Source organism: Liolophura sinensis, chromosome 6 (assembly GCF_032854445.1).
Source record: "Liolophura sinensis isolate JHLJ2023 chromosome 6, CUHK_Ljap_v2, whole genome shotgun sequence".
In the NCBI taxonomy this organism is placed as follows: Eukaryota; Metazoa; Mollusca; class Polyplacophora; order Chitonida; family Chitonidae; genus Liolophura; species Liolophura sinensis.
In genome coordinates, this window is record NC_088300.1 from 66,071,452 (window position 1) to 66,098,343 (window position 26,892).

At 40.9% G+C, this 26,892-nt stretch overlaps 1 protein-coding gene across 2 annotated transcripts in view; it reads right to left on the reverse strand.

The window, feature by feature from the left end:
- LOC135469303 (homeobox protein Meis1-like) overlaps nt 1-26,892 on the reverse strand; it is a 125,041-nt gene that overhangs the window by 12,991 nt on the left and 85,158 nt on the right. For both annotated transcript variants that reach the window (XM_064747922.1, XM_064747923.1), the window contains one exon: nt 18,724-18,800. In XM_064747922.1, the coding sequence (XP_064603992.1) occupies nt 18,724-18,800 (77 nt within the window). The remainder of the gene's footprint in view (nt 1-18,723; nt 18,801-26,892) is intronic.

Below are 26,892 nucleotides of genomic sequence, written 5' to 3' on the forward strand. Positions count from 1 at the left end.
AGTCATCCCATAAGCGAATCACGAACAGGTATATTTTGACATCCACCTCTTGAAGTTTCTGGAATGCCCCAAACCCTATGCTGTGTTGAAGGACTTCAGCTTGTTAATTACATAGATTATCAAATATAGATAAATCAGGAGTGGAGAAAAAGATCTGAGGAGAAAAACAAGACAAACAAACACATTATAGTCCGAGCTGACAGGTAACACCGTGTTTGTCTACGAAGGAAAAAAAGATCCTCATCACGAATCAGGACTAGTTGAATGTCACGTTTGGCCCCGAGGTGAATGGGGAGTAAAGGTCACGGAATCCCGATGGACAGGATTCAAAGGAATCTCATTCATCTCGCAGTGTTCACCAGTTCGCTCTTCTCTGGCTGAAATGGAGCCTGGGTAAAGTTGGTGAACGTCATGGAATTTAAAAACCAACTACAAAAACTAAAAATTAAATAAAAAGAAAAAAACCACCCCTTTTCGACAATCACAGCTCAAGGAAACCTCTTGCACAACTGCCCATAAGTCGATCTACCATCAGTGTTATAAAGGTATCTAGAATACTTTCCCCGTATGACGAAACCCCAGAGAGAAATTCACCGTACGACGTCTCTCGGCTCCATATGGTTAAAACGTGCAGTTAGCAATTAGTACTGGGTTGATTTCTCGCGCTCCTAACTTACAAGAATTAGCTATGATTTATAATCTTGTTACCGACTCACGGCAAGAATTATTTCGAAGTCAAGTCCTGAGATCTTTGACATGTTCGTAAGCACGTAACTCCAGAGTAAAAAAGTAGAGCGATATTTTCTTTGAAACCATGTAAGCTTGTCATTGGAATGAAAACGAGGCATTAATGTGAAGTTGTGAAGACACCACTGGAGTCCAGGACTTGACGAAGTTGCTGGAGCGCAACATACCGTAGAAAGAAACGTTTCACTCTTCAAACTAAGAAGGATAACGCAAAAGTGAATGTTATCACCCGGAGGGGTGTAATAAAGCGGAAGTTTGGTATTCAGACACCTGAAGTTCCAATAAACCTTTCACTCGCCGAGGACGACGAGATGCAGTCTTTACTTCCCGCAAATGCTATATAATCTGACAAGTCACGAGTGTTGAAGTCTTGATTCTTGTTATACAGTAAAGCAGCTAGACCGTCAAGATGTGTTTTTTCTCGCTGGCATCCATCACCCGAAACATGCCCCTCAAGATGTGGTTCATGTACACATGGAAGTCTCGACTCCAAGAGGTCAGCGCGCCGCTCAACATAGCTGGCTAATAAATTACCAGCTCTGGCAGGTTCTCTTCATTTAGTTACCATGGCAATGCAAATTAAAATTCTGATAAGGGATTGAAAACAACATTAAAATGTAATTTGAGATGAGTGCTGATAAGGTTGGGGAAATTATCAGGCCCAAAGAAGCTATAATCAATTTTGAAGCTATTTCCAGGGGTAGACGGTGTACTGTCGCTTCCGCCTAACAATACCATCAGGCCCCAACCCTTCCGACTTCGGGGTCAGAGGTGATTACCCATTACAGTGCCATAAAAAAACCTATAGGCGATTATCTACTAGAGTTTCACCGGCTGTAGCTCGTCAAAACAGCCTAATGGTGGGGAAATCTAGCACCACTTTACCAGCATACTGTCATCTGCTGCACTTCTTGTGTTGAGGGCTCCGCTATAACTTTGTCTTTTACCCCATGATAATCTGTAACACGTATACTAACAAGTACCACAAACGTGTTACATACACTTTTTTTATTTCTCGTATAGTTTAACCACGGGAGTGTTTCCTTGTGCATGCACTCTTCCGTTATGTGCCCTTTTCAGAGCACCGGTTCTCACAACATGGGTGTGTTTGTGAGGCAGATTCAGTGCCCCGACTGGGCCCCGGTTTTCCCGCAACGGGACAGGCGGCAAAGTAGCTGCTACTAGAAGCGAAACTCTACCACAATGATACACTGTGTATCATTAAAACTCCATTAACCGCTTGAATCTGGCAACATGCTGGCCCCTACAAGTTATTTCAACGGACCATTCCCACACGCTATTTAGCCGTGGCATCTGAAAACACAGATTTCCCAGAAAGCTTCCCCTTCCCTACTATTACTGCAATTTTTGATCAACAAAAGAGGATTTAGCCGTCTCACTCGGCCATCATCCGGTGTTTAATCATCCTGGATACAGAACTATTTGTATCCATGTACAACATACAATACGTTAGACAGTTGGCTATTCCAAACTGTTTACCGTTGGTAGAATTAGTGGCATATAAAGAGCCGTCAAGCCGGCTCCTGGCCTTAGCGTCTGGGGGCAGCTGTGTTCAGTATGAACTTCCTTATCGTGCACGCGAGTTAACCTGGATACAGCCACGTGCTTACAGCAAAGCCATAGTCATCACATCCTCATCCAAACGGTCTGGTGGTCATACTCAAGCTCTACCCAACGTAAACGCACTTTGCTTTTTTGCTTGTACATACACAATGTCTCAAGAACAACACGAGGACGGATCAGGGGTGCTGTCCTGTTTAGGCTTGGAACAAAATAGCCTCTTAAAAAGTAAGGGATATCATACAGCCATAATTGAACCTTAAAATTTACGTGGAAATGTTCGGCTACGTCGTACAGCCGTCGTAATTTCCTATTCTAATTTTCTCCTTTTTTTGAAATAGGACTTGCATGCCGAAGAGAGAAAAGGCCATCGTGCATCAGACGAGATAGACCGCCGCATCGCGGCCAACTCCTTATTTCGCTTCCTCTTGGCCCTGCCTATTGGCAGCAATTTCCCTTCATTTCAGGAAATTACTTTACTCCATGTTCCTAATCACTGAACAACTAATGAAATTCTGACCCCATCCACCAAGAATTAATAATTTTATATAAAGGATGGAAGCGTCCGTTACTACCCTACAGTTAAACACAGAAGAAGTTTCCTGGGGCTCGGAATCAACTACCGTATTTGAATTAAACCATATTATAACGTGCTCTCCTGGCGTAAAATGGCCAAAAAAGCGCATGGCGTTTGTGCATAAACACACATGGACGGTTACCCATGAGAAATGGCCGTGGGCATCTAAGCATATAGAAGTGCCTACAAGGTCTGCTGGCCCTGGCAGTGGTAATGGCTCAAAAGGAAATTAAATTTGCTCAATTACGCCGGGTTGGATTCGCGTACGAAGAGGCCATCCCCCTCGATTGCTGAAATTTTCTTAAGTTAATCAGATTGGAATTACGTTTAACTCTTTCTTTAAGGGCGGTAATACGTGAGAAACCTTGACCATGTGCACAAACCTATGTCCGGAAGAAAGCTGACTTACAACAAACAAAAAAAAAGAAAGAAAGAAAGAAAAGAAACAAAGACTGTGGACTTCTCTGGTTTACAACCACCCCCTACCCCTCCCCAATGTCGTAACCCAGAAGGATAGTGGCCAAATTAAATTCATGATACCTTCCGCATTGAGGTATAAGGCCATGAGGTATGGAGTTGTAAACCCTGATCAAATCGCTACACATGAGCAAGTAAGAAAATAGGCTTAAAATGGGAGATTAGCCCCGAGGATCGACAAACAAACACAGAGAGGAAGACACACGGACATAGAAAAGAGGCAACAGTCTCCCGGATCAACAGGGCAAAAAATAGAGAGAAAAAATATCAGACTGCAGCTTCCAGAGCCCCTGAGGCAAGAGGAAATTCGAGCTCAAAAGCTCTGGCATCCTTGGCCCCGCTGATTATTACGGAAAATTAATAAATACAAATCTCCCAAGCAAGAGTAAGCCTATTAGATACACCTCATTCAAATCCAGGGAACTGCTAAATCTGGTTTGGTTCTAATTAACCTGTACCTTTTGAGCTAGATAGCCCACACAAAGGCATCAGATAGCTTGTGAAAATGTCATTATGCCTGAACACTTTCTATTTCAATGAAAAGGGAAATGGCTATGATAAAGCCCCGGTATTATGTGCAATCTGCAGCGGCGGCGGTTAATACCTCTCTTAGCCAAGGGTAGAAAACTGCCATTCTTTTTTGTCTGATTTACACCGTCCAAGCAAACGGAGCCCACCGAGGGAAGCCATTGGAAGGGGTGTGGACTGGTTGTCGTCAGACAGACAGACTCCGTAGAAATACCGCAACAGCCTTTTTTCTCGGACCGATTTAAGACTGTAAGACCAATTTGGACACAGCAACACTTAGGATACAAATAGGAATCCCAAACGTCGACACAGTGTTAAGTGGAAGCTACTTGTACCACAAAAGAGCTACCTTAAGAGAATTCTATCGCTCGAAATGTCAGTGTTTTCAAAGTAAGCGAACTGACCATAAGAGTGCATAAACAAAATGTCATTATATAAGTTCTGTCGGAATGAAATGTAAGCCTTTCCTCGCGGCCCATACAAGAAGCATTAAGACATCCCTCTAGGTTACATACTGAGAGATAGTACAGTGCTACTACAGACATACTTTCTGAGCCTATTACGCCTGATGACGGAGATTGTAACCGGTATAATAGCAGTCTGCCACGATAAATCAGGTTATATCGGGCCATCTTTCATCTCTTTGTAGTGCTATCGTATATCAGTAGATGGCAAAGCTGTCCCCTGTTGTACACCTGTAGTGTTGAACTCAACACCTGGGTTGAGCACATCTCATACAGTTAAGACTTTACAGAGAAAACCAGGACAAAGGTTGTCCAAGGGGTCTGATAGAAGTTTTGCGTGCTTCAAGGTACTCAATCCATCGGCCTGCCTGACAAGTTACTTCTACATTGGTTTGTAACTAGCCCCCAAATTATAGCCTGCTCCAGCTGCGGATAATCAGCTGTACGACTCTGATGTATTGATTGTGCGCAAAGAAACAAAGTGCAAAATACACACTAATCTCGAAAGTATATAAACAGCTTGGGACATTCAATAGACATCCCCGTCTGGAGCAGAAATTAATCACATTCCAACTCCTCAGTGATTAAAAGTGATCAACACGCGACGTCTACGTTCACCACTTCCAAAACAAACAGAGAGCAGTAACACGGAACACATTTCACTGACTCGGCTGATTTGTAGATTGACACAGACACCTTGTTTTTCCTGAATCATCAACACGAGCTTGATAATCAGGAACCCAAGCCTGATTAATGCTGGGCATAAATTATTATTCTGGATTTTGAAAGCAGATCTAAAAAATACACTGGTCATGTTTGCGTCGGCGTTTTCATATATTTTGAGCAACGTCAGGTAATGTTCCTATAACTGGCGATTTCGTGATTCTTTCATTCTCGTTAATTTGTTTTTAATAAACCAAAACCATTGAATGCTCCGTTTATGTGCCCGCGGTAAATGACACATTACTGAGTGAAAGGTCTCTGTTGTACGAATAAGGGTAACCGTGTCCACGGAGTTACACTCCCCAGCAATGTATTTCACGTGGACACGACAATTACAAAACATGTAAGTGCCCTCACAAGTTCTGCCTCGAGAGATAAGGCTTCGAAGCGGTTTGATTCCGCTTGATGGGCTATTACTTTATTTCATGATCGGTAAGCAAGTCGTCATTATGGTTCTCTATCTAAGCTTCTGCTATTATCTTGTTTTGCTTGGATAGGAAGTCGGCAGGAGAGAAACCATGAAAGGGAAGCGAGCCTCCCAGATTACACGAACACAACGGCTCAGACAAGCGATCATTATGAAGACATTAAATTCAATAGAGCACATAGCATGTCTAGGCTTACTTTAACAGCCTTTTGATCTTGCACAGTCAACAGTACATCATTTTAATGTAAGTGGTCTCGGGTTTTATCAAATGGGCAAGATGAGCTTCTCGATTTTCAGAAAGTGGTACTTTCCTCTCGCGCGCGACACGCTGCGGGCTGAATCTAAGCTTGTGACACGTCAAGGTTTTCATAATTGCCCTTTCATGTATCCAGGACTTATCATACAATATCAATGTTAAGTACAAACACATTCACATCGTACAGGCCACTTTTTTTAATGGGCCGGGATACTTTATCGAGGACATGAGCTGAAGATTAATATACAAGAAGCTGATCAGAAATTCAGGGCAACGACCAGTATGACAAGAAATCAGTAGAGCTTGAACAAAGTCATCAGTTCTTCGGTATTAAAAGTTCATTCACAAGTGTAAACATGTCATTGAGGCTAATCTTTCTCTACACATCATCAATATCATCCTGACACCAACCAACGCTCTACCAAGAATACATCAACAGTGCATCAAAGGCAGTTGTCTTTTTTTTTTCATGTCGCGTCTTAACTTTGATGATGTCCTGTTTTGCTGTAACAATAGATTTATTGAAATGACATGATGTGTATTCAGTTTAATCACCTACCGTGAAGAACCTGTTTTATAACATGTATGCAGGATTGATGGGCAGGTGGGATGACTATGGCCTGTACTGTGACATGTAAAACCACAGCCCCCAGCTCAGCCTGATAATGTGCTACCTGCACTCAGAGCCGCTGACCTTAATTATTGACAGCCCACCTTAACTTCATACAGGTAAACCATTCATTGCCAGACAGCTTCTGTCAATAAAAATACCATAAACGAACAGATCAAGACTAAAAGTAGTCAGGCGGAATAGCGAGACCCCCCCCACCCGCCCATCTCACACCCCAACCACCACCACCTTCTACGATGATTTATAGAATCAAGAGACTAACCAGTCGTCCTCCCTTTCTTACTTTGTTGTCCCCTCATAACTGTCAAAATGGCACACAATGCACCGTAGATTACATAACGTCCTAACCACTACCGGACAAGCCAGTAGAGGACACTAGACAGGCGCTCATATCGTCCGCGAGTAAATCATTCACAAGCATATCACGTTCAGCTACGCTGACAAGCAAACCTTTGAAACGTCACCACACATTCACACAACTGGTAACAGCTATATCACTAACAGAAGGGACAGCACTGGCGATGGGGTGGATAAGAACAAAACAAAATGAGCTGAAACGTACATCATTTGAGATTTTTTTTCCCACAAAAACCAAGCTTGCCCGGAAAGGTGAGAATGTAAACCACTGTTTTATCGTGTTTCCATGCCAGTAGCCTCTGCTTTACACCCAAACCTCACGGTTCACGAGACGGGACCATCTCCACGGCCCAGCTCAAAGGACGTCGCATGGTCGAAGACACCCAAGGAGCGCCATTATAACAGCACACTGGCTATCTATACACCAAAAACTCGGGAGAGGCTGGGACTTATGGTTTTCGGAAATATTCTAGAATATTAGCCATTAGCCTGTCCACTGCAGTAAGATAGGATGAAATCAATCGTAAAATTGTAATTATCAGTCCCAGTGTCCATAAACACCGACCCATGATGATATGGTGAAACAGCCATTGTTTAGATCACTGGCTTCTGCACCAAGTCATTTTCAGCTAAATCTCATTAGAGCCTACAGCATTGTGGAGAGCTGACTCAACGCACAAAGACCCCACCACAAGCCTGGCTCCCACGAGACACTGTGGCCAGCTTTACTCCAATAACTACCAGGTTCCGTAAGAAAATCAAGAAATCTCCCGACTCTCCGCCAAAGCCCTTTTTTGTTGCCACCCGCTTATGAAAAGCTCCCGTTTATACAGCCAGCCATAATCTTCTGCATCTCGGGAGCCACATTAGCGCAGAGAAACACAACGCTCTGAGGAGGATCTTAATAGGGTCGGTCCAGTACTTGGTTAGCACTGCTCCGACTCTAAACGAGAGCCTTTAACAAAGCACAAATTGAGCTTAATGTTCCCATTCGGATCCGCCATACTGCCTGGTTTAGCCTAGGCTGAGACTGGGTGAAGGGGATGCAATTTCCTAAAGTTAGTCCAATAGAATCTGCTGACAATTATTCTGGATATAATTAAGTAATTCCAATTGCACCCCCTGAATACGGTGAGTCTGGAGATACCCGGTTACTTCGTCGTCTCCTTGGCTAATGAAAGATAATGATGATGATGAAGATAATGGTGATCAGGAGGTCATTATTGGATCTTATTGATTTGGTATTGGTCACTACCATGGTCATCTGGTTGGTGCACAACTCTATCTCAGCTCTCCATCCTAGGTTCCAGTGGAGTAAGTGAACCTTTTCAGCAGTGTCAGAATGTGATCAACCGTAGCGGCTGGAGCAAGAATCAAGCTAGGAGTCATCAGAGACCAGGAAACACACAGCCCACTCTAATCCAGTTTTCATACAAAATAGATTTGTTACTCAGTCATTTGAGGAGGGAGAGTCATCCTCGCTGGCACTCCTGGTGGCCAATGGCGAAGGTCAGGCCAGGACAAAGCTGGCTAGCTCCTGGTGCATTAGCGAACAAATTTCTGCTGAAAACCCCAAATCAGGTGAGAGGAGAGCTACCAAAATCAGCAGAAGTGATCGTTTAAAGAAACAATGACCAGGGGCCGTTTTGAAGTCATTTTACAGATTGCAATCAGGGAAATTTGTGAAAGAGGAATCCTTTGAAAGTAGCAGAACTCGATCACTTCAAATATGCAACGCAGTGTTTGTCGATACGAAGAGCGTTTTGAGTATTGTGCAATAGGTATGAAATACCCTAAGGTTAACCAATCAACATGGCAAGGGTTCAAAATTCTGTTGGTGTAACATGGCCGCCCGTCTCCGATGCGGCCCAGACAGAGACACACCATCAGAACACATGCCAACTACCTTCAGCCATGCAAAAGAAACATTAACCCTCCTTCAAATACTTGCCACGAGGCGGCAATTTTCTTTCTGATCTGAAAACAGTATCTACTGGCAAGAAACCCACCAGCTTAACAGGTCGTGCCTGCCAGAGATTATCTGATTCCAAGAAAGCCCATCAGTTTTCCATAATTGTCTCCTTGTTCTTACCCGGAGTTTATATCCATTTGTTCCCAATCCATGCCATGGTTTTCCAACCATGCAGGCATTAATAAACAAGTGGCCTCAGCCGCAATGTCCTTCTGTGCAAATGGCCGCAGCGAGGAAAGAAAATTCTTTGGTGAATGGCAAAGTTCACACAAATACAACCGGGAAGAAATTGTATGAAGGAGGGCTTCATCCTGATGTTCGCATGCATTAGGCACGGTGAAAACAGCAAAGACAATAGCCATGAGTTAGAGTCTGACTCATTTGAAAGCAGCCGTCGTCATTGATTATTGTTTTCTAGAGGACAATCAATAGAGCCTGCCAATGTACGCGGGAACATCAATATAAGCTGAGAGATAGGCGACCACACATGAACAGCTTTTGCTATGTACTTGACTTCAGCCATTGACACAGTGTTAACAAGTCAGATTCATTGATTAGCCAAGGGTGTCCGGGCCAGAGAAGGTGAGGAGGAGCAGACTGTAGGATATACCTGCGGCTATTGTCTCACCCAATAACCAGTCAAAACTCACGTCCTCCAACAGTATTCCAAACCTTACATTACCAACTGATATATTAAAGAACTAACAAACGTCCATCACAGCAAACAAAATTATACCTTGTCCACATAAAATCCCCAGAATGGGATAAGAAGTGTTGATGACTTTTTTAGGAACTGCTTTCTGCAGACTCTCTCTCGAGTCTGGGTAGTATTGAGGTCACTTTTACTTTCTGGTTCAAACGTTCCAAATAATGTTAAATGTCACACTACACTTCAAAATTGTTTTGACTCTTATGCAAATTCACCACGTGTTTATGGCAATAACATTGTGTTAGAGGTTATTGAACGCATCAACTATCTAAACTGTTAACGAATTATTACATATGTACTGAAGATATTCAATTTGAGGTAAATGCAAATGTTAAGTATTAACTGCAACAACTTCTATGCATGGATATATGATATAGAGCTCTAATGAATAAATTAATTACAGTATATTTTAATCTTTCATCGAAGAACACAACAATATGAAGCCTTTCCTGATCAAAGGTGACAGCTGAACTTAATATCCAAATCTAACGAAGAGAGAATAATCTATGCGAGCCCGTACACTAATGTATCCACTCTGTTAAGAGCCATATACATATTTCTTGATATGCACATATACTTTGCATTTGTCTGAAACACATGTGACCGGTTTTGTGCGGAATTTAAATGTGGTAATAAGATAGCTCTGGGTTATCAGACGTCTGTATGCTAAATATGCCAGAGGTCAAACTGGGAGGAGCCAGTGTTTATAGTAAATGGTTGAACCCCCAGACACCTAATTGTTCTAACAACACAGTACTCAAGCCTTGTTTACCCTAGGGCTCAGTTTCGGTCACTTCAGCCAAGTGTTTGTTTAATATTGACCAGCAAATGGGAGTATGGGATTCTAATAAGTGACCCTAGGGTCGGACTAATTTGGTTTATAGTGTGGTGGAAAATTCTCCGCCAACCCACCACATTTAAATAGAAGTGATTCACCCTACATACTTCCTTACCTCTTTGAGGGTTTGTGTTGAACATTTTTTTTCTTTTTTTGATAGTTAATCCTGCTGTTACTGACCAGGAGTAACCATTTCACTGGTTTATGAATGTCTCTTATGACACCTAGACTTAAAATAAATTTTCACTCAAGCAACTTTCTTAATGAATAAATAATTACCAACAACACAGAAGAATAGCCAATGCCTTAAGATTTAAGGTCTGTGGTTGTTAAACAAACATTTCAACGAAAGCCTGGGTTTTGAGACAGTTCTTCACAGTGCATACATTGAAAGACTAGTCAGTGTCCCAGGATAAAAATGGTAACGGAGCTTACTACACAAAATGAATTGCAGACCTTTACATACAGGAAACACTGCTGTTCATGAGGATTATTGGCTTTGGTTCCTCCTAGAGCACGCGTTCACTGTCCTAAGTAATAATATGACATTTAACAGTACTTCTGGACATCTCCTCACATGCTGACCTTTATTTTCAGCGCTCAGATGTTTTAACCACCTCACTGATTACCTATCTGCTTCATGTACCTCAACTGACATGTCGAATTCGGCTTATTAATGCAATAACCAACTAATGTACAACCTGACCATGACGTCTAATCGAGACATCTGGCCCAATGACAAGAAGAGACAGAAGGTAAACCCCGATCACAGCTGTCCAAGCTTCCCTCTAGCCACTGTGTATTTACTTTCCTACTATGTTACACACTTAGCTAGCTGGCTTCTGGTCAGTCTGTCCATCTTAGGAACATCAAGGCCAGAATTCACAGTCTATATCCTAGGTTGTTATTTCTCCTGGCTATTTTCTTGGACCATGTTTAACATGATATTAAATATTGATTGATGGTGATTTGGGGAGACTATTGGAGGCCAGAGATGACCGGTGGTCAGCCTGGGTTTGTATGTAGGCCACTCTCCTCACCCATGCTTCATCAATCTCTCACTAAGACAGACGTGATTTACACATCATTTACACGAACAACGACAGGTATATCACGTTAACATGTGTCACTTCCAGCATCTATGAAATCCACCAACCATCACAAGAACACATACATGTCACAGCGTTTCCCATAATAAGGACTGTCAAACGTATTTATCTTCACTCTGAGATATTCTCAATTATCGCCACTGATGCACATGTAAGTGGCAAGCCAAATCATCATTCAAAAATGTAAACATTCAAAAATTATACCCCCAAAAAGTTAAGATCTCCAATTGAGAAATTTAACTCTTATATTTTGGACTGATTTGAAAGACACAGAGAACTACCTGCTGAAATGCCATAAAATTTAATTCTCAAAATGTAACTTAATTTACTAATGAACTATACAGATTTGTTATTTCTTCAATATAAAGTTCTAAATGTACTAAGAATTGCATACCACCTCAAACACACTAATACATGTACCTTTGTCTCAAGTGGTTTTACTGTGCATCACCTATGCCAGAGAGCTTACAATCGGTGATATGGGTAAAATCCGTTTTTTCAACTTCTGCGACAAATATTGAAGATATTTATCAGAACTGATCAGTGTTTTGTTGCCTTCATGTTAACAAAGATAAATAGGTGAGCACCTGAGAGATTCACAGAGAAAATGAGAGAGCACTGTGCGAAGAGATTGATGGGCTAACCTTGATTAAGTGCTGAGATAATCCGACAACAGTTTCATCCCTGCCACTTTCTATTGTCAGTTTGACAGGTGGGAGGGGGTGCTCCAGTAATAACCCTCTTATCGTCACAAGCTCCTCACCATGATTCAATAGCCTCATACAAAGCACTGAATCCTCAAAACTCACACACTAAATATCATCGTATCAAATGCTTCTGTCCAAACCAAATGAAATTGAAATCTCCAATAAACAACTGGCTAAGGAGTGGAAATACTGTTAAATTGTTTTAAGCTTTTTTTTCCAGTGATTTTATTAGTTCATTTATATTTAGTATTTCTTTAGTATAATTTGTTATTATTATTACTTTTTTTTCTTAACACCTGGCTCTACAGTAGGGCACTTGAAGCTTTAACAGTTTACAGACCACACTACTGTGTGTGTATATCTGCCACCAGGGGACACTGGGCCTATCAGCAGGCACAAGTACTCAACAGACAAACCAAATGTTTTTACCCTCCCAAACAAGAAAAATGCTTTTGCAGAAGGACATTGCCAGCGATAACCCCTGACTGTGCAGTGTTTAGAAACTCTGATTAAACTCCAGGTCTGCTGCTCTGGGGAGTAGAGGGCTGCAATAACAGCCCCGTGCACAACCAGGCTATACCATGTCACACATCCGCTCTGTTTTTACAACGGATAACCAAATTCCATAACAAAGATAATACTGCTTCAGTCTCTCCTAAAACCTGTGGGGAGCCCCGATTAGAGTCAGGATGCTTCTGCCTTTTTCAATATTTTGATAACTCTTGTGCAACAAATATGCTGAGAGAAAGTGGAGATGGTAAAATAGGTTCCCTGGTGAATACATGTAGATGTATACGTGTACATGTATTTATGTTCCAGTAAATTCTAGTTGGCTTCAACTTTTCTCACAATCTCTCTGCAAAAAGTTTCTTTCTATGGATCTGGACCAATGGACCAATTCTTCATAGCTACTTTGACGTGGAAAAGATCCTGCAAAATGTATTGCTGACCTGATCACTTCTATTCCTACAGAAACTGGTAGATATTTCAATATTTTCATAGCAACAAATAAACTGAAAGAAAGTGAAGATGGCAAAAATGGCTCCCTGGTGAATACTTCTAGGTGTATATGTATGTTCTAGTGAATTCTTGTTTACATCAATTTTCTCCCACTGTAGACAATGTCTCCTGCAAAAAGTTTCAATGCATGGCCCAAGGCAGATTTTTCATAGGTATTTTGCCTGGGAAAAGATCCAGCTTCGTGTATTGCTAACCTGATCACTGTCCATTCCAACAGAAGCCGGCGGGTCACAAATTGAATACATGCTGGGCCTTTTTAGTTCCCTAATCGAAGCTAAAATGTCACAAAGATGGCCTGAAGAATCCTTCATGTGAGGGGAGGCATGAAGATCTTGTTAGCCCGAATATGATTCATTTAGATAGAGGCCGGGACTCTCTGTCTGAAATGAGCAATTAGTACTTTATTGCAGCCATCAAAGGTGGCTTGGCTCTCGCCTGGGTTAATATGAAATAATAGAGATAATGTATTTACTAGTTTACTACAAGCCTGTCCTACAGCCATTTCCTGGCCCTGTGTCAGATTCAGACAGCACCCTATGGATCAAGTTACTGGCAGAGGCGACTAAATTAGATCAACCAGCTACCCAGCCAGGGAAATTTGTTATGAAATCTGAGAGCAAGGGTTAGGAACCCAGTCCCAAACCTAGGCCATTACCATCTGTCCCAGAACTTTTTGTCCTCCTGTATTATCTGTCTTATCTGAGGAGTAGGGCCAATACAACACATCCATGCTTTCATGGTTGGTTCCGCTGATGCCAGGACGTCTCCATCAGTGTGAACAACACTATAGTAAGTGGCCACTGACTTATGCATTCACAGCATTGCAGCTGACAGTTCTTCATTGTCATTGCATTTACTCCTACAACAGAGGTTACCCTTTGGCAGCTGTATTAGTAGACATCAACGTTAAGGGTTACCAATAACATTAATCCTTCAACATCATCACTTTAACCATGCTAAATGCTAAAGTCCAGCAGATTCACCATTTCTACATTGACAGCTATATTTGTGAGTTTATATATGTCAGCAATAATTACCAGCATAATGACATCTCCTAAAACATAGGTGAAGACAGCAATCCTTCAATGACATCACGTTTGTTTTTATGTGATTCGTGACAGTACAGTATCCTAAACTTTACATGCTGTGAGAGATGTTTAAGCTTCTATTTTCCTACTTACTAGAAAGTATTATTTTCTGTGTACTTATTCATGTCAATTATTTTATTTTATTTATTTTGCCTGTTTGGGCAAAATGTGCATAGTGATAGATGATAGCTTTAACAGTGCTTACATGAGAGATCAGCAAATTCTCACCAGTTCTACTGGCCCGCTTAACTTGCTCCTAATTTCATAATTTGCTCATCTGCCCGAGTTTCCCACTGAATTGTTCTGCTCTCAGCACACTTGTCAAATTTTATTTCACTCCTGTAAAACCATTAAATCCACATTCGGAGGGTAAGTTTGATTGGATGTTGGTTTGTGAATTACTGACAAGTGAGGAGGAACAAAAGAGCTGTCAGCAGCGAATCTTTCTGAGCTGCAGAGAGTGGAGCTGTTCACACAAGGGTCCCTGACATCAAACATCATGCTGACATCTGCACAAAACTTCACAATGGTCAGTCCAAATGCAGAATATAATTGCATATTTGGGCTTAATCGCCTTTTTTATCTTTCCAATTTAAGCGAAAATGATTTTAAACAAAACGATTATAAATAGCACTGCTTTACAACATTTCTTTATTTTTTCTGTGTTAAACAGCTTTAACAAATTTTATTTAAACAGATCTACATTAGTTAAAACTATGTACATTTATCCCCCTGCACAGGATTCCTATAAGCAAACACCACCATATGTCTATTGGAAGTTTTTTGTTAAGTCAGGCAATGGTTATGTCCCTACCTGCATTCCAACAGGTCAAGTGCTATTCTCTATCTATTAGTGCTTTTCTGTCTACTTGAGCTTACAAAGTTTCCATTTCCTGTTACTTAATCTGCTTTTCAGGACAACTAAAAGAGATTAACACACAGATAAAAAGATGAATCTTCAGTAAATCTGTTCCATGAAAAAGGACAATCTAAGGAACGATCAAATAGCCTTTCCCTCCGAATCTGCAGCCTGTCTACCCATGGCCACTAAGAGAGTAGCCTTAGGGAAGGACTCATCCCTTTTGCCTGCCAATCACTTTCCCCTTTTGTAATGAACCCTTAACAGTTTCAGTCCCTTAAATCAGTTATATAATTTAGCCCCTGGCAGTTGGCTCAGTTCAGGGCTTTAAGTCCAGTTAACCAAATAAGCTATTGCTCAACACCTCAATGCTTTCCATTATTAGGCCCTTAGCTTCTTTGGCCAGTCCAATTGTCTGAAGACAAAGTACCAGAAACAACTGATTACAGCGGGGTATTCCCAGGTTAAAAAGTCTGAGGAAGACAATAGGATTTGGGATTCATCTGCTGATTACAAACCTAAACACCTCCCTAACACCTGTGGTGGTCAACAGACCTTTTCCACTTTCCAACATCCATCATTTCAACTCTCGGACTATATACCAAACTTTACCTATAGTAAAGGTATGACCAGCCAGAAAAAATAAAATGTAATAATGCAAAATGTAACAGTCCTTATGATTTGTGAAGAATGTATACCGTTTATGGCCAGAACTGAAATACATGTAGTTTATCTTGCATACATAGAAATTCCAACGTATTCACAGTTACCTACAAAATGAATTTACATCACACTTCTTGGGGACAGATTTATCAATTTATTTATTTATTTATTTGATTGGTGTTTTACGCTGTACTAAAGAATATTTCACTTACACGACGGTGGCCAGCATTATGGTGGGAGGAAACCAGGCAGAGACCGGGGGAAACCCATGACCATCCGCAGGTTGCTGGAAGACCTTCCCACGTACGGCCGGAGAGGAAGCCAGCATGAGCTGGACTTGAACTCACAGCGACCGCATTGGTGAGAGACTCCTGGGTCATTACGCTGCGCTAGCCGACTCAGCCACGGAGGCCCCCAGATTTATTAACTCAAATGAAATAACAGCCTGTAGTTCAGTTACAACTATATGCTGATCCATATTGCAATTTTAAAATATCCATGGTCTCATGTAAAAAAGAATATTTACATATTTAAATGACTTGCTCTTAACTTTTGGGGGTCAAAAAGGTCACAGGCTGGGGGAGGGGTATTGTGGGCGGTGACGGGGTGGGGGGGGGGAGCTAATGCCACAATCCTAAGCACTAATCAGACAGCAATCCCCTAGTCTTTTGTCCCAGAGAGTTGAAAAGACATAGCCTGAGGGAAGACCCCTTCCCTTTTGCCTGTCAATCATTTCCCCTGTTTGTAATGAATCTGTAACAGTAACAGTCCCTTAAATCAGTTATATAATACACCCTCAGGGCCAGCGCTTAGTTCAGGGCTTTAGTACATTTAAGCAAGCAAACTTATACTCTGGCAGATAAAGACTTCCTTTAGCTTCTCAGATGGGAATTATTTGTGGGAGCAAAAGAAATTACAAAATGCAACCCCATAACTGCTAATCAGTCTTCGTGTCAGCTTAATTGTTGTCTGGAGGAGACATATTTCTGTGGCCTCACTGTCAACGCTGGTTATGATAATAAGTTTGTGGGACATTGTGTTCTAAATCTAAACCCAATGGTGGAATCAGGGGGCAGAGAAAGTCAACGTCTTGCAGAATTGTTCAACTTTATTTGATTTATTTATTTATTTGATTGGTGTTTTTATGATTGGTGGTTTTATACTAAACAATATTTCACTTATACAACGGCAGCCAGCATTATAGTGGGAGGAAATCGAGCTCGGGGAAAACCCACCACCATCCACAGGTTGCTGTCAGACCTTCCCACTTACAGCCGGAGAGGAAGCCAGCATGAGCTGGACTTTGAATTCACAGTGACTGCATTGGTGAAAGGCTCCTGGGTCATTACATGTTCAACTTTAAGCTTGGTTTTAATGCCACAAACTAAGAAATGAGTGAACTACGTGTAAAAGGTCGCCAAAGCCATCTGACAACCACAAACAGACATTGTTTGCACTCTGATATTTTCTGTTCAGAACAATCTGGAACAACCAGCAATATTCTAATCAGCATGATTAGGGAATAAAGAGAGCAGTGCCCCATATATGCAAAACACAAGTCACATAAATATGGTTCTATGCGACGAACAAAACCATTCCTTTACTTGTGTATCAGACTACATGTAGACAGTATGGGGAAATCCTTTCACGAGATAATGCTGCACAAAAAGAAAAGATATCTTTTAGGATTATATAGTAGTATAGAGTGTTGAGAAGACTTGCAAACACAGCAACTGGAATACAGACTACAATCACGAGGTAAGAAAGAACCATTACGGCATTAAAGCTGTCCACATACAGGGATTAGTGAAGGTTATGCACCTAAAATGCTGTCTTTACAGATGTGTCCTGATGACCAAATGCTGTGTCCCTGGACATCTGCTGATAGCTAACAGAAGGGTTTTCACCCCGCTTAAGCGTGGGACAGTCATCTCACAGGACTGCTGCCAGTCACACCTTAAGACAAGGGTCATAATGACCACTTAACAATGAGATGTCAGCTCCACTAAGACAGTCCTTCCACCAAAATGGTGGCATTTCTCCTGCTGGCCTCTCATCCTGCAAGCTCAGTGATATATCAACATCAGCTCAGTGCCTCTAAATTGACCCCCGGAGACAGGGAGGTGTAAGGCTCTACAGCCATTTGCCACCATCCTCAGCAACATGTCTGTCTGGACCATCAGTGCTTATAGGAACAATTGGGCCCAAGTACCTCTTAACACTTCACTCCAGCAGCCAACAGCAGACAGGAAGCAGGCTCAGAAGACAATAAAACAATAAATAAATCAACCATTGAAGGTGGGCCCAGTTGATGGTTGCTTGTGTCATTTTGTGTGACAACTCTAACCCAGTTCCCCCCATCTTGCCAACTATTTAACTAGCAGTTAAAGTTCGCCTACATATTATCTCTACATCAACAAGCAGGCTATTTCAAGCAGTACACAAGCTTAATCTATCTTTAAACACCTGTCAACAAGTATACAGGCAAGTATCTAGATGTTAACACACCAATGAAACGTTTCAATCATTTGTCTTAAAAGAGATACCCAACTTTTGTTTCAAGAGATATTTTTTCATTCTAATTCCACAGTGGAAAAAGTTGCCAGAAATTACTGTGTCCAACGCACGCTCATGGAAACCATATATATATATACTGAATGGGCTTCAAGTCAAACTTCAGTATATCAAAAAAGACAAGACAAACTTGAGTATGTCTTTGTGCCAGCAAATGCACAAGTATCTTATGTTTATAACAGTGAGATATTTGCGAAAATGAAAACTGAATGTTCATGAAAAATAAAGCACATATGTAAAATGCATCAGTGATGAAAACACAGAATTCAACAAGTAAACAAACTTTTTGAGGTCACTGGTATTTCAAAGAGAAGTTGTGATTGTGTAATGTAGATAATCAAATGTAGCTATCCATGACCCTGGCAAAATGATGTGAACAACTGGAAAGATGGAAACAAAACATCAAAAGTACATACCAATTATTAACTTGTAAAATTGTAAGTCCCGTTTCTTGTGCTAACTGTTTCTTTTGTTCTTCGGTGGGGTATGGATGCTGAAAATAGAAAAAAGAAAAAGTTTGTACCTACCAGTTATTAACTTGTAATATAGTTAGTCCTGTCTCCTGAGCTAACTGTTTCTTTTGTTCTTCTGAAGGATAGGGATGCTGAAATAATAAAACACTGAGTGACAATGTCCAAAGCAGAGAGAGACAGAGATACAAAAATATCAACCCTCTGGCAAAACTGTTCAGAACATCTAACTCAAGTTTTACCTTGTATGCATATTTTTTCATCAAGATGAGATTTTGTTTTGGTCAAATCAACTATTTGTTCTGCAAGCAGGTCCCATATTTCTAGTCAGGTGTTGACCCGCAATGTACATGTACTGTACATATATATGTACTACACAGTATATATACAATTAATCCCCTCCCAAACAAAAAAACAAAACAAAACAAAACAAAAACAAACAAACGAACAAAAAGGCATAGCATCACCAAGTATTTCAATCACAGTACGATACACACAATAATGCTTCTGTTTACCAGAAGTGTAATATATTTCAAGGTAATCAAACAAAAATTTAAATTAACTCAATTCTTATTTGGTCACAGGAAAAAAAAAAACCCAGCCAAATGCCACAGACGGCTAAAAATTCTCCAATGGTAATTCTGTAGAGTGGGTAAAACAATCAATAAATAAGCCAATCAAATTGCCAGGTTCGGCTACCGTAGGAAAACTTCAGAAAACTCATTTAAAGCATTTCCGTAAGGAACATTATGAAAAGAGAACGGAAAAAATCTCATTTCTATTAGATGCTATTTGGAAGATTGCTACTTTGCTACCATCACAAAAGATTTCCCCTCAAAGACGATTGGGTGCTGGATACATATCTTAAAGGGATTTATACAATTTAGGAAGCTGCCAATGAAATCAAATTTACAGGATGTTCTGTTGGTACGAGAGGATGATTGAATGAGAGCCAATGGCTTAATCCACGAGACAAAAATTCACAGCCAAAGAAAACCTGAGCAACCCAACATAGAAAGACGTTCAAAGGCCATTCCTCAGAAACTGGAATCTGTGGACGATTTCAATGGTATCGCTAGAAGCGATGTCCGCAGTAAATCATTCAGAGATGAAATTATGCAAATGGTTTGTCAAAATTCCACATGCATTTAATAGAATGAAGCGTTGTGGCAGCATATAAACAGAAAAGAAGAGCGGTGAAGTGTGTAGAGGCAGGAGGCAAGGGAGCGGGAGCTTACTGGGGCTGTGACGGGGACAGGGCTGTAATCAGTGAGGACCAGCCATTTTTGGTTGGCCAAGCAGACCTGGGCAGATGAGATGGTGTGCTCTGACAATGACCTCATTTTCTCCAGCCAACTAAGTGGTAAACTCTGCTGGAATGGTGCTTCCTTCTGCAGCCCACCAGCCAGAAAACAAGGGCCTAGGGTGACTGGCGGGTGCTTCTCTCCTTGTGCTTTAGCTTCTCTCCTTGTGCTAGCAGGGTAAATAGTAAGGCTAATAAACAGAAACTAATTTGCTCTTCATCTCAGTGACTGTCTAGTGACACAATGGCCTCGTGTTAATGCCCACTTCCCCAGCAGGTTGCAAGAGTTACCAAGATTAGACAAATTAATAATAAATAATCCAAATGACAAAAAAAGTTCCACAGCAAAAACTTTGCTCTGCATGGACAAATACTTTGGCATCATGGTCGTAACAAATAGCATCCAGGCAAAAGTCCTAAGTTAACCCATCTCTACCAGCCACTAGGCTTAGAGTACATACAGTTTTGATTTCAAACTTTTTTACGTGCCCATTTCATATCATTTGATTTATTACAGAAATTGATCTTCTAAAATTGGGGAATTCATCAAGAGAAATATTACTGGAGACATCAATTTCTCAGCCTAAAAAAAAAAAAAAGACAAGGTACTCTGTACTTTAGAGGAGCACAAATTTTCTGATTTTTGCTACATTTCATCAAATGTTGTTTTATCTCTACTATTGTTTTTCATGCTTACGTTTCAAAATTTAAAGCTGTGTTTATCTACTCAGAAACAAGTAAACAAAATCAACAGATTAACATTGGTCTAGTGTGCTAGTTCATACACACTGCATGTAATTCAACATCAACATCAGATTTAGGAAATCTGTGCAACACACAATACCAGAAAACGTGTATAATGCTCAGAGGGGAACAGCTCCAGACAACGGGGCTCAAATGTCCCCTCTGAATAGGTTTTTGGTTATAGCAACTTTAAATTTTCTTCATTTATTATCAATCAAACAAAATGACAGGGGCTAAATGAACTATGTGAAAAGTTGTTCTTCCAAAGATGGGTGTCTATTTAAATGAAAATTACTTCATTCCTCAATGAAAATGAGCCCAGAGAAGATGAAGGTGTAATAAAAGTGAAGAAAGCTGTGAAAGGGATGTTGGTGGAGAGGTAGGTGAAGGGGGTGTTGTGAAGACTATCTGTGATGCTGTCACCTCCTGAGATTGATGGAGGACAGAGAGGGGACGAGCTCTGGCTCTCTATGAGGAAGTAATCAGCCTGGACCGACCCTGTACCACAGCCCCAGAAGCCTTACCAAGCTATAATAGATAAATTAATTGCTAAATGAGAGGGGTTTGCCATGACAGGTTACCAGTTGGCGTGGTTATTTCTGTACAAGAACTAAGCAGGACTTGAAGAACACTCCAGATGAAGAGAGAGAAGTTTCTGGAGATAGAGAGGGGAAGGGGGAAAAAAAAATACAACTACCTCGAATGAACTAGAGAGAGAGTTTGTGATAGAATCCGTGAAGACCCTCATCTAAAAGAAGGGCAAAAACGGATGAGTTGTCTGCTGAGAAAACTTGTAATCACAAGGCTCATCAAGCCCCTTGACAGCTGAAAAATTGCAAGAGATACCACATATAAGACATCTGTTGGATTATAATAGGCACCACAGCGTAGATTCAGCCGACTGGCACAGCTCAAATGATGATGTATTGGCCATACTTTGCCATCTTCAAACAGGGCCGGAGCGAAAAACTAGCTCCATACATGAGCTGCCCACAGAGAAGAAACCCTTCTGCAGAGAAAATTACTCCAATAAAGACGTCCCAAGACGAAATGATTTTTTCTTGTTTTATCTTGGTTCAGGTAATATTGATGATACATCACCTTAATGGCTAATTGACTGTTGGACAGGTGAGTTAAGCATGGTTGGTCAAATTAACTCAGGTGAGTTCATCTACAGCAGGCAAGATAGGGGCATCCTTCTGCTACAACTACCTGCTGTCATTAGGACAGCTCAGCCATGTACACATCTTTAATTATGATAAAAGGTGGTTTTGAATGGGTGTTTTATCATAAAAAACATGCTAAATTAGCAGTCTAATCAATAAAAAGTTCATACAGCTGGAACAGCAGTTTGAGATCAAACAGCAATGACATAACAAGCAGATGAATTATAAGCACTATTAACACCTGTTTCCTTGTCCACATTGAACTTGGCTACATGTATGCATGGTCTTTGTCTTTTGTCTAAGCTGCAGTCAAGAAGTTTTGTATCTATATGCATGTCTGACCACCTCAGTTTTACAATAATTCAGAAACTGTCCATGGGTGTTAGGGCTAAAGGAATGTCGATTGACTGTCCAGCTGTGAAAGGTCTAATCTCAAAAGTAACACAGCAGTTTAGGAGAGGACATAACAAATCACCGATTTGCATTCTGTCACTCGGCTTTTCAAGTCAGAAAAACAGATTTAATTGAAGGGAACACACCTTATTGTCCAGTATGGTTAAGTCTCTCGCCTTGGTGACCAAGCCACTTGTTTAAGTGGACATAAAATTCAGATAACAAAATAACAGAACAAACCAGCAAGTCAAATAAAGCCATCAGAATGTACTGTCACGGACTGAGCCTTTCAAACCCCATAGAGCAGCCACTGCCATTAGCTTCTTCGCACACGCCACGTTTTCTTCAGCCAGGTTCTTTTAATAGACTCTGGACACCTGGCCATTGAATGGCGAGTCACATCAACAACCATGCTGTCAATTTATGTCTCTATACCTAAGAGCACAAGCCACTTTACTACGTCACTAAGGTTACTTTGGTTAGAATGGCATTATATGTACTTGTTTCATTCTGATCAATTTGCATGACAACAACCAGACTTTGCACACATCCAGTTCCATGTCAAATGCTCACAAGTTCAATCCCAGATTCAAACAACCGCATGCCAAATCAGTGCTATAATCCCCCCCCCACCTCCTTGAAAATCTATTTTAATAGCTTAATTTTAATACAAAACTCATCACATCCAATGAAACAGGAGACTTTATTGGGCCTATACTGATATGCAGTCACAAAACCAAGCATTCTAATTGGGCTCATACAGAATACAAACCAAAAGATAAATAATTTGTGATGATGAAAAATCTCTGTCCGAGCAGTCATGTAAGACCCACTTTAGAACCTCCTGTTATTAGTTGAAAGCCATGAGTGAAGTGTCTTCACCAGGGCAGAATACACTGGCTCCTGGAAAGCTTTCACTAACTGCTTCTCTCAGCCATTACCTATTCTCTGTGGGCACAGTCGCCAGTGTTTTTAGAGGGCAACAAAATGTGAATTTCCCAGCAAAACACTTCAGAGGAAAGCAAACTAGCCGACCACGTCTCATCTGGATCACGGAGGCAGTGATTTGAAATTCTGGTCCCTTTTTCAGGGAGATTTGGTGAGCTATCTGGGAACCCCAAACCACTCAACGATCTTTGTGTCTGGTTCAGTGTCTGCTGAAGACACAAACCACCGCATCACATCAACAAATCACGGAGGAACAAAAAAAAAAAAGTGAGCCACCAAGATCAGCCTCAAATTGCGTTAATGACACCTACATTGGCTTATACTTTCACAGTCTCTGAACACTATTATCAAAATTCCCTACTGTAGCTGTAACAAGTGCCTTGCTACTTCTTTTTGTTTTTAAAAGTGCTATCAATAAGGGAGTAGTGGCCAAAATAAATTAGATCATATGCTTCTAGAATTCGAACAGAGCGTACTGTATATGCCTAAAGATTTGTGTGAACGCCTAAGTTCTTGGAGGCTAGCGTACAGGCGAGATTTAAACCAGACAGTCCTGTCAAAATCAAAAGTAAATCTCCACAGCGAACCATGTGCTCAACATTCTCCACCATGTGTTAGTTTTCGGACCCTCTACGCTACAGCAAAAGCTCCTGTGCCACCACCTGCAGCCATGGAGAATGCTTGCCATGATAAATGTCTTTGTGATATTTGAGTGTTTTGTCACGCAGTTTTTGTCACGGTGAAAATCTCTTTTTAGTTACTATACTGCTTCTGCTTTTATAATGCACAAGATCACCCTAACATCACTCCTAATTGTCTGCTTTCAACTCCCCACCAATGTTACAGTATCACCAAGGTCGCAGTTCCTTTATACTGAAATAAACACCACAAAGGCTGATGCGAAATAAATGTATTAACTTCATTCCTCAAGCGGGAGAGCTGAAATAATTACTTTAATCTAGACTGTTTTGGGGCAATTTATATGTAGGCCTACATCTAGTTGTATACTGGGCAGTTCTATATAACTTCAAAGGAAAGAATCTCTGTACATGTCGGCCTATGTATTCTGTAAGATGGGTCAGAAGTTGGGGTCACATGACAACCCTTAATGGACGCCCAATGTTACAGCACTGGGGAAAAGGTCACATTTTGCCACTTCACTAGCGACTAGTAAGGCCTAGTTGTACAAAATGACACCACGGAAGCTCTGCAGAAATATTCAGACTATCTGGGAAGCTGAAAATTACACAAATCCAATGGATACAAGATCGCTGACAGCGATTCAAAAATAGACATTTTCCTATGCAATAACGCTGTGAGGACCATTTATTTCACCCATGCTGTTTGTTACTCACGTGGTCTCTAGATTCCGATTCGTCTTACAGAATACATGTATACATGTAGGCCTTTTCTTCGCCCTCTTTTACTCAATCAACTTCACATTTTCCAGGTGTATTACTGCATGGTGTCCCAAAATAGTGAAGTGTTGAGCATTTGAAAAAAAAAATGTGTTCTGCGGTACTGCGTACTTGGAAATTCGGAAGAAACGTCCTCCCTCTCTTGGAAAGTTGGGAGTACCATACTCTCTATGACAAAAAAACTTATCTGTAGCACTGTCTGTAGACTTGTTACAAGACATTTCAGATGTTACCTTAAAGTCAGACAATAAAGCTCAGAAGCAGCTTTGATCCAAGCAGCCCTAGTGAAAGATGCAGGGGAGGCGTTTACAGGAGCTAACAATTGGGTTTTTCGTCAGTTCGGATTGGACTGGGATTTCTCAGCAGGTCCTTTACTCCTTGTCTCTAATTGCAGCAATTTGTCTCTTCCTGGCCTTACAGGCCAGCGATATCTTACTTAATCACATTCTCATGTTCTCCTCTATCTAACAACCCGTTTCTAAGGTGGCTGCGCAATTTGATTACTCTAAGTTTGCCCGGAGACAAATATTTTTTGTATCTGTAACACAAGGGATGCTCTTTTTGGTCAGATTTGGACAGGCACTATGTTAATCGACCTCAAGAAGTTTGCCCATTACGCCAGGTACCTTCCAAAACACCAATTAAACGGCTCGACTTAATGGCTTTTATTAGATCTGTCAACTAATTCACAGATGAATTGCCCTAAATAAATACGGGTTATTTTTACAAGTCAATGCTGTGCATTCCGGCTGTTTCAAAGGGCTCCGCTTTGCTAGTGTTCAGAGACGGTGCTAAATAAACATGGCTGCCGGCAGGGCCTGTGTTACTGCCTCGTGCTTCTCCCCCCTTTCAGGGCGACGAGCAAACACAGGCTGAAAAGGCCGTTCAGCAATCTAGCACCTGCACCAGTTGTCACAGATAATGGGCGAGCTTTACTGTATCAACATTATGTGGGGGTCTATGTTATTGTTACCTGCTCCTCTATCCCACCCCTTTATTCTTCACTTAGCACATTAGCGGCCATAATCCAGTCAATTGGCGGAAAATATTGACACTATTGCCTATCAGTGGACAAATTATTTACATACGCCCAACACAAATTAGGTTTGCATTTGTGCAACTTTCTAAGACAGTATTTGAATAGGCTGCTCACCAAAGACTCGCCACATACCACCCTGGCTGCCTTTTCACTGCTTAGTGCCTTAGAGCTGAAGGGTCTCACAGTCAGCAGTGACTTCTGCCATGACCACACATTGACTACTTAAGTGTCATTCATACGTATTCACACATTTATCTAGACAATAGATAAAAATGTCAGTAAAAATATTAAGTAAAGGATGTGACTGCTTTTATTTTATAGTAACACCTCACTCATGAGTATTACATTGTTGTTTTTTTTACTTCCACATGTTCAGTGGGGTTTCTTTTTTTAAATGTCATAATATCTCTTGATGTATATTTGGATACAAATGCTGGACATTCTAAAGTGCTGATATCATAAATAAATTTTTTAAGCTTCCCAACATTTCTTGATAAGAAAAAAAATTCATAAGTATTACACTGTTGTTTTCTTTACTTCCAGATGTTCAGTGGGGTTTCTTTTTTCAAATGTTGTGATATCTGTTGATGTATATTTGGACACAAATGCTGGACATTCTGCTGGTATCAAAGCTTTTAAGCTTTCCAACATTTCTTGAAAACGAAAAAAAAAATCTTTTTACATTATGTTTAGTCTATCATTCAACTTATTTGTTTGATTGGTGTTTTATGCCATACTAATTATGGTGGTGGGGGTGAGGGGGTGGGAATCAGTCACAGATTCATTCATAGAAGGGCCTTGTTTCTTTTTTTCTTGTTTAAGAGATTCCCCTGAAAATCTCCCTATAGCACCTTTGGGTATGAGAATCTTAAGATAAGCCATCAGGAGCACGAAAAGCAATAAATCATCCGACTTATACTTGACACTTTTAAAAAAAGCAAAATCCAGTGAGGAAGCCTATGAAGCCCAATCAGAAGAGTTCTTGGTGACATTTACTCAATCTGCAGGAAAGAACACTGCTGAAAGCCAGCAGCTGATTAAAAAGCTTTTCCAAATCACTTCTTCCAATCAAACTGCCAGGGCACCTGTAAGGTATCTGTTGAT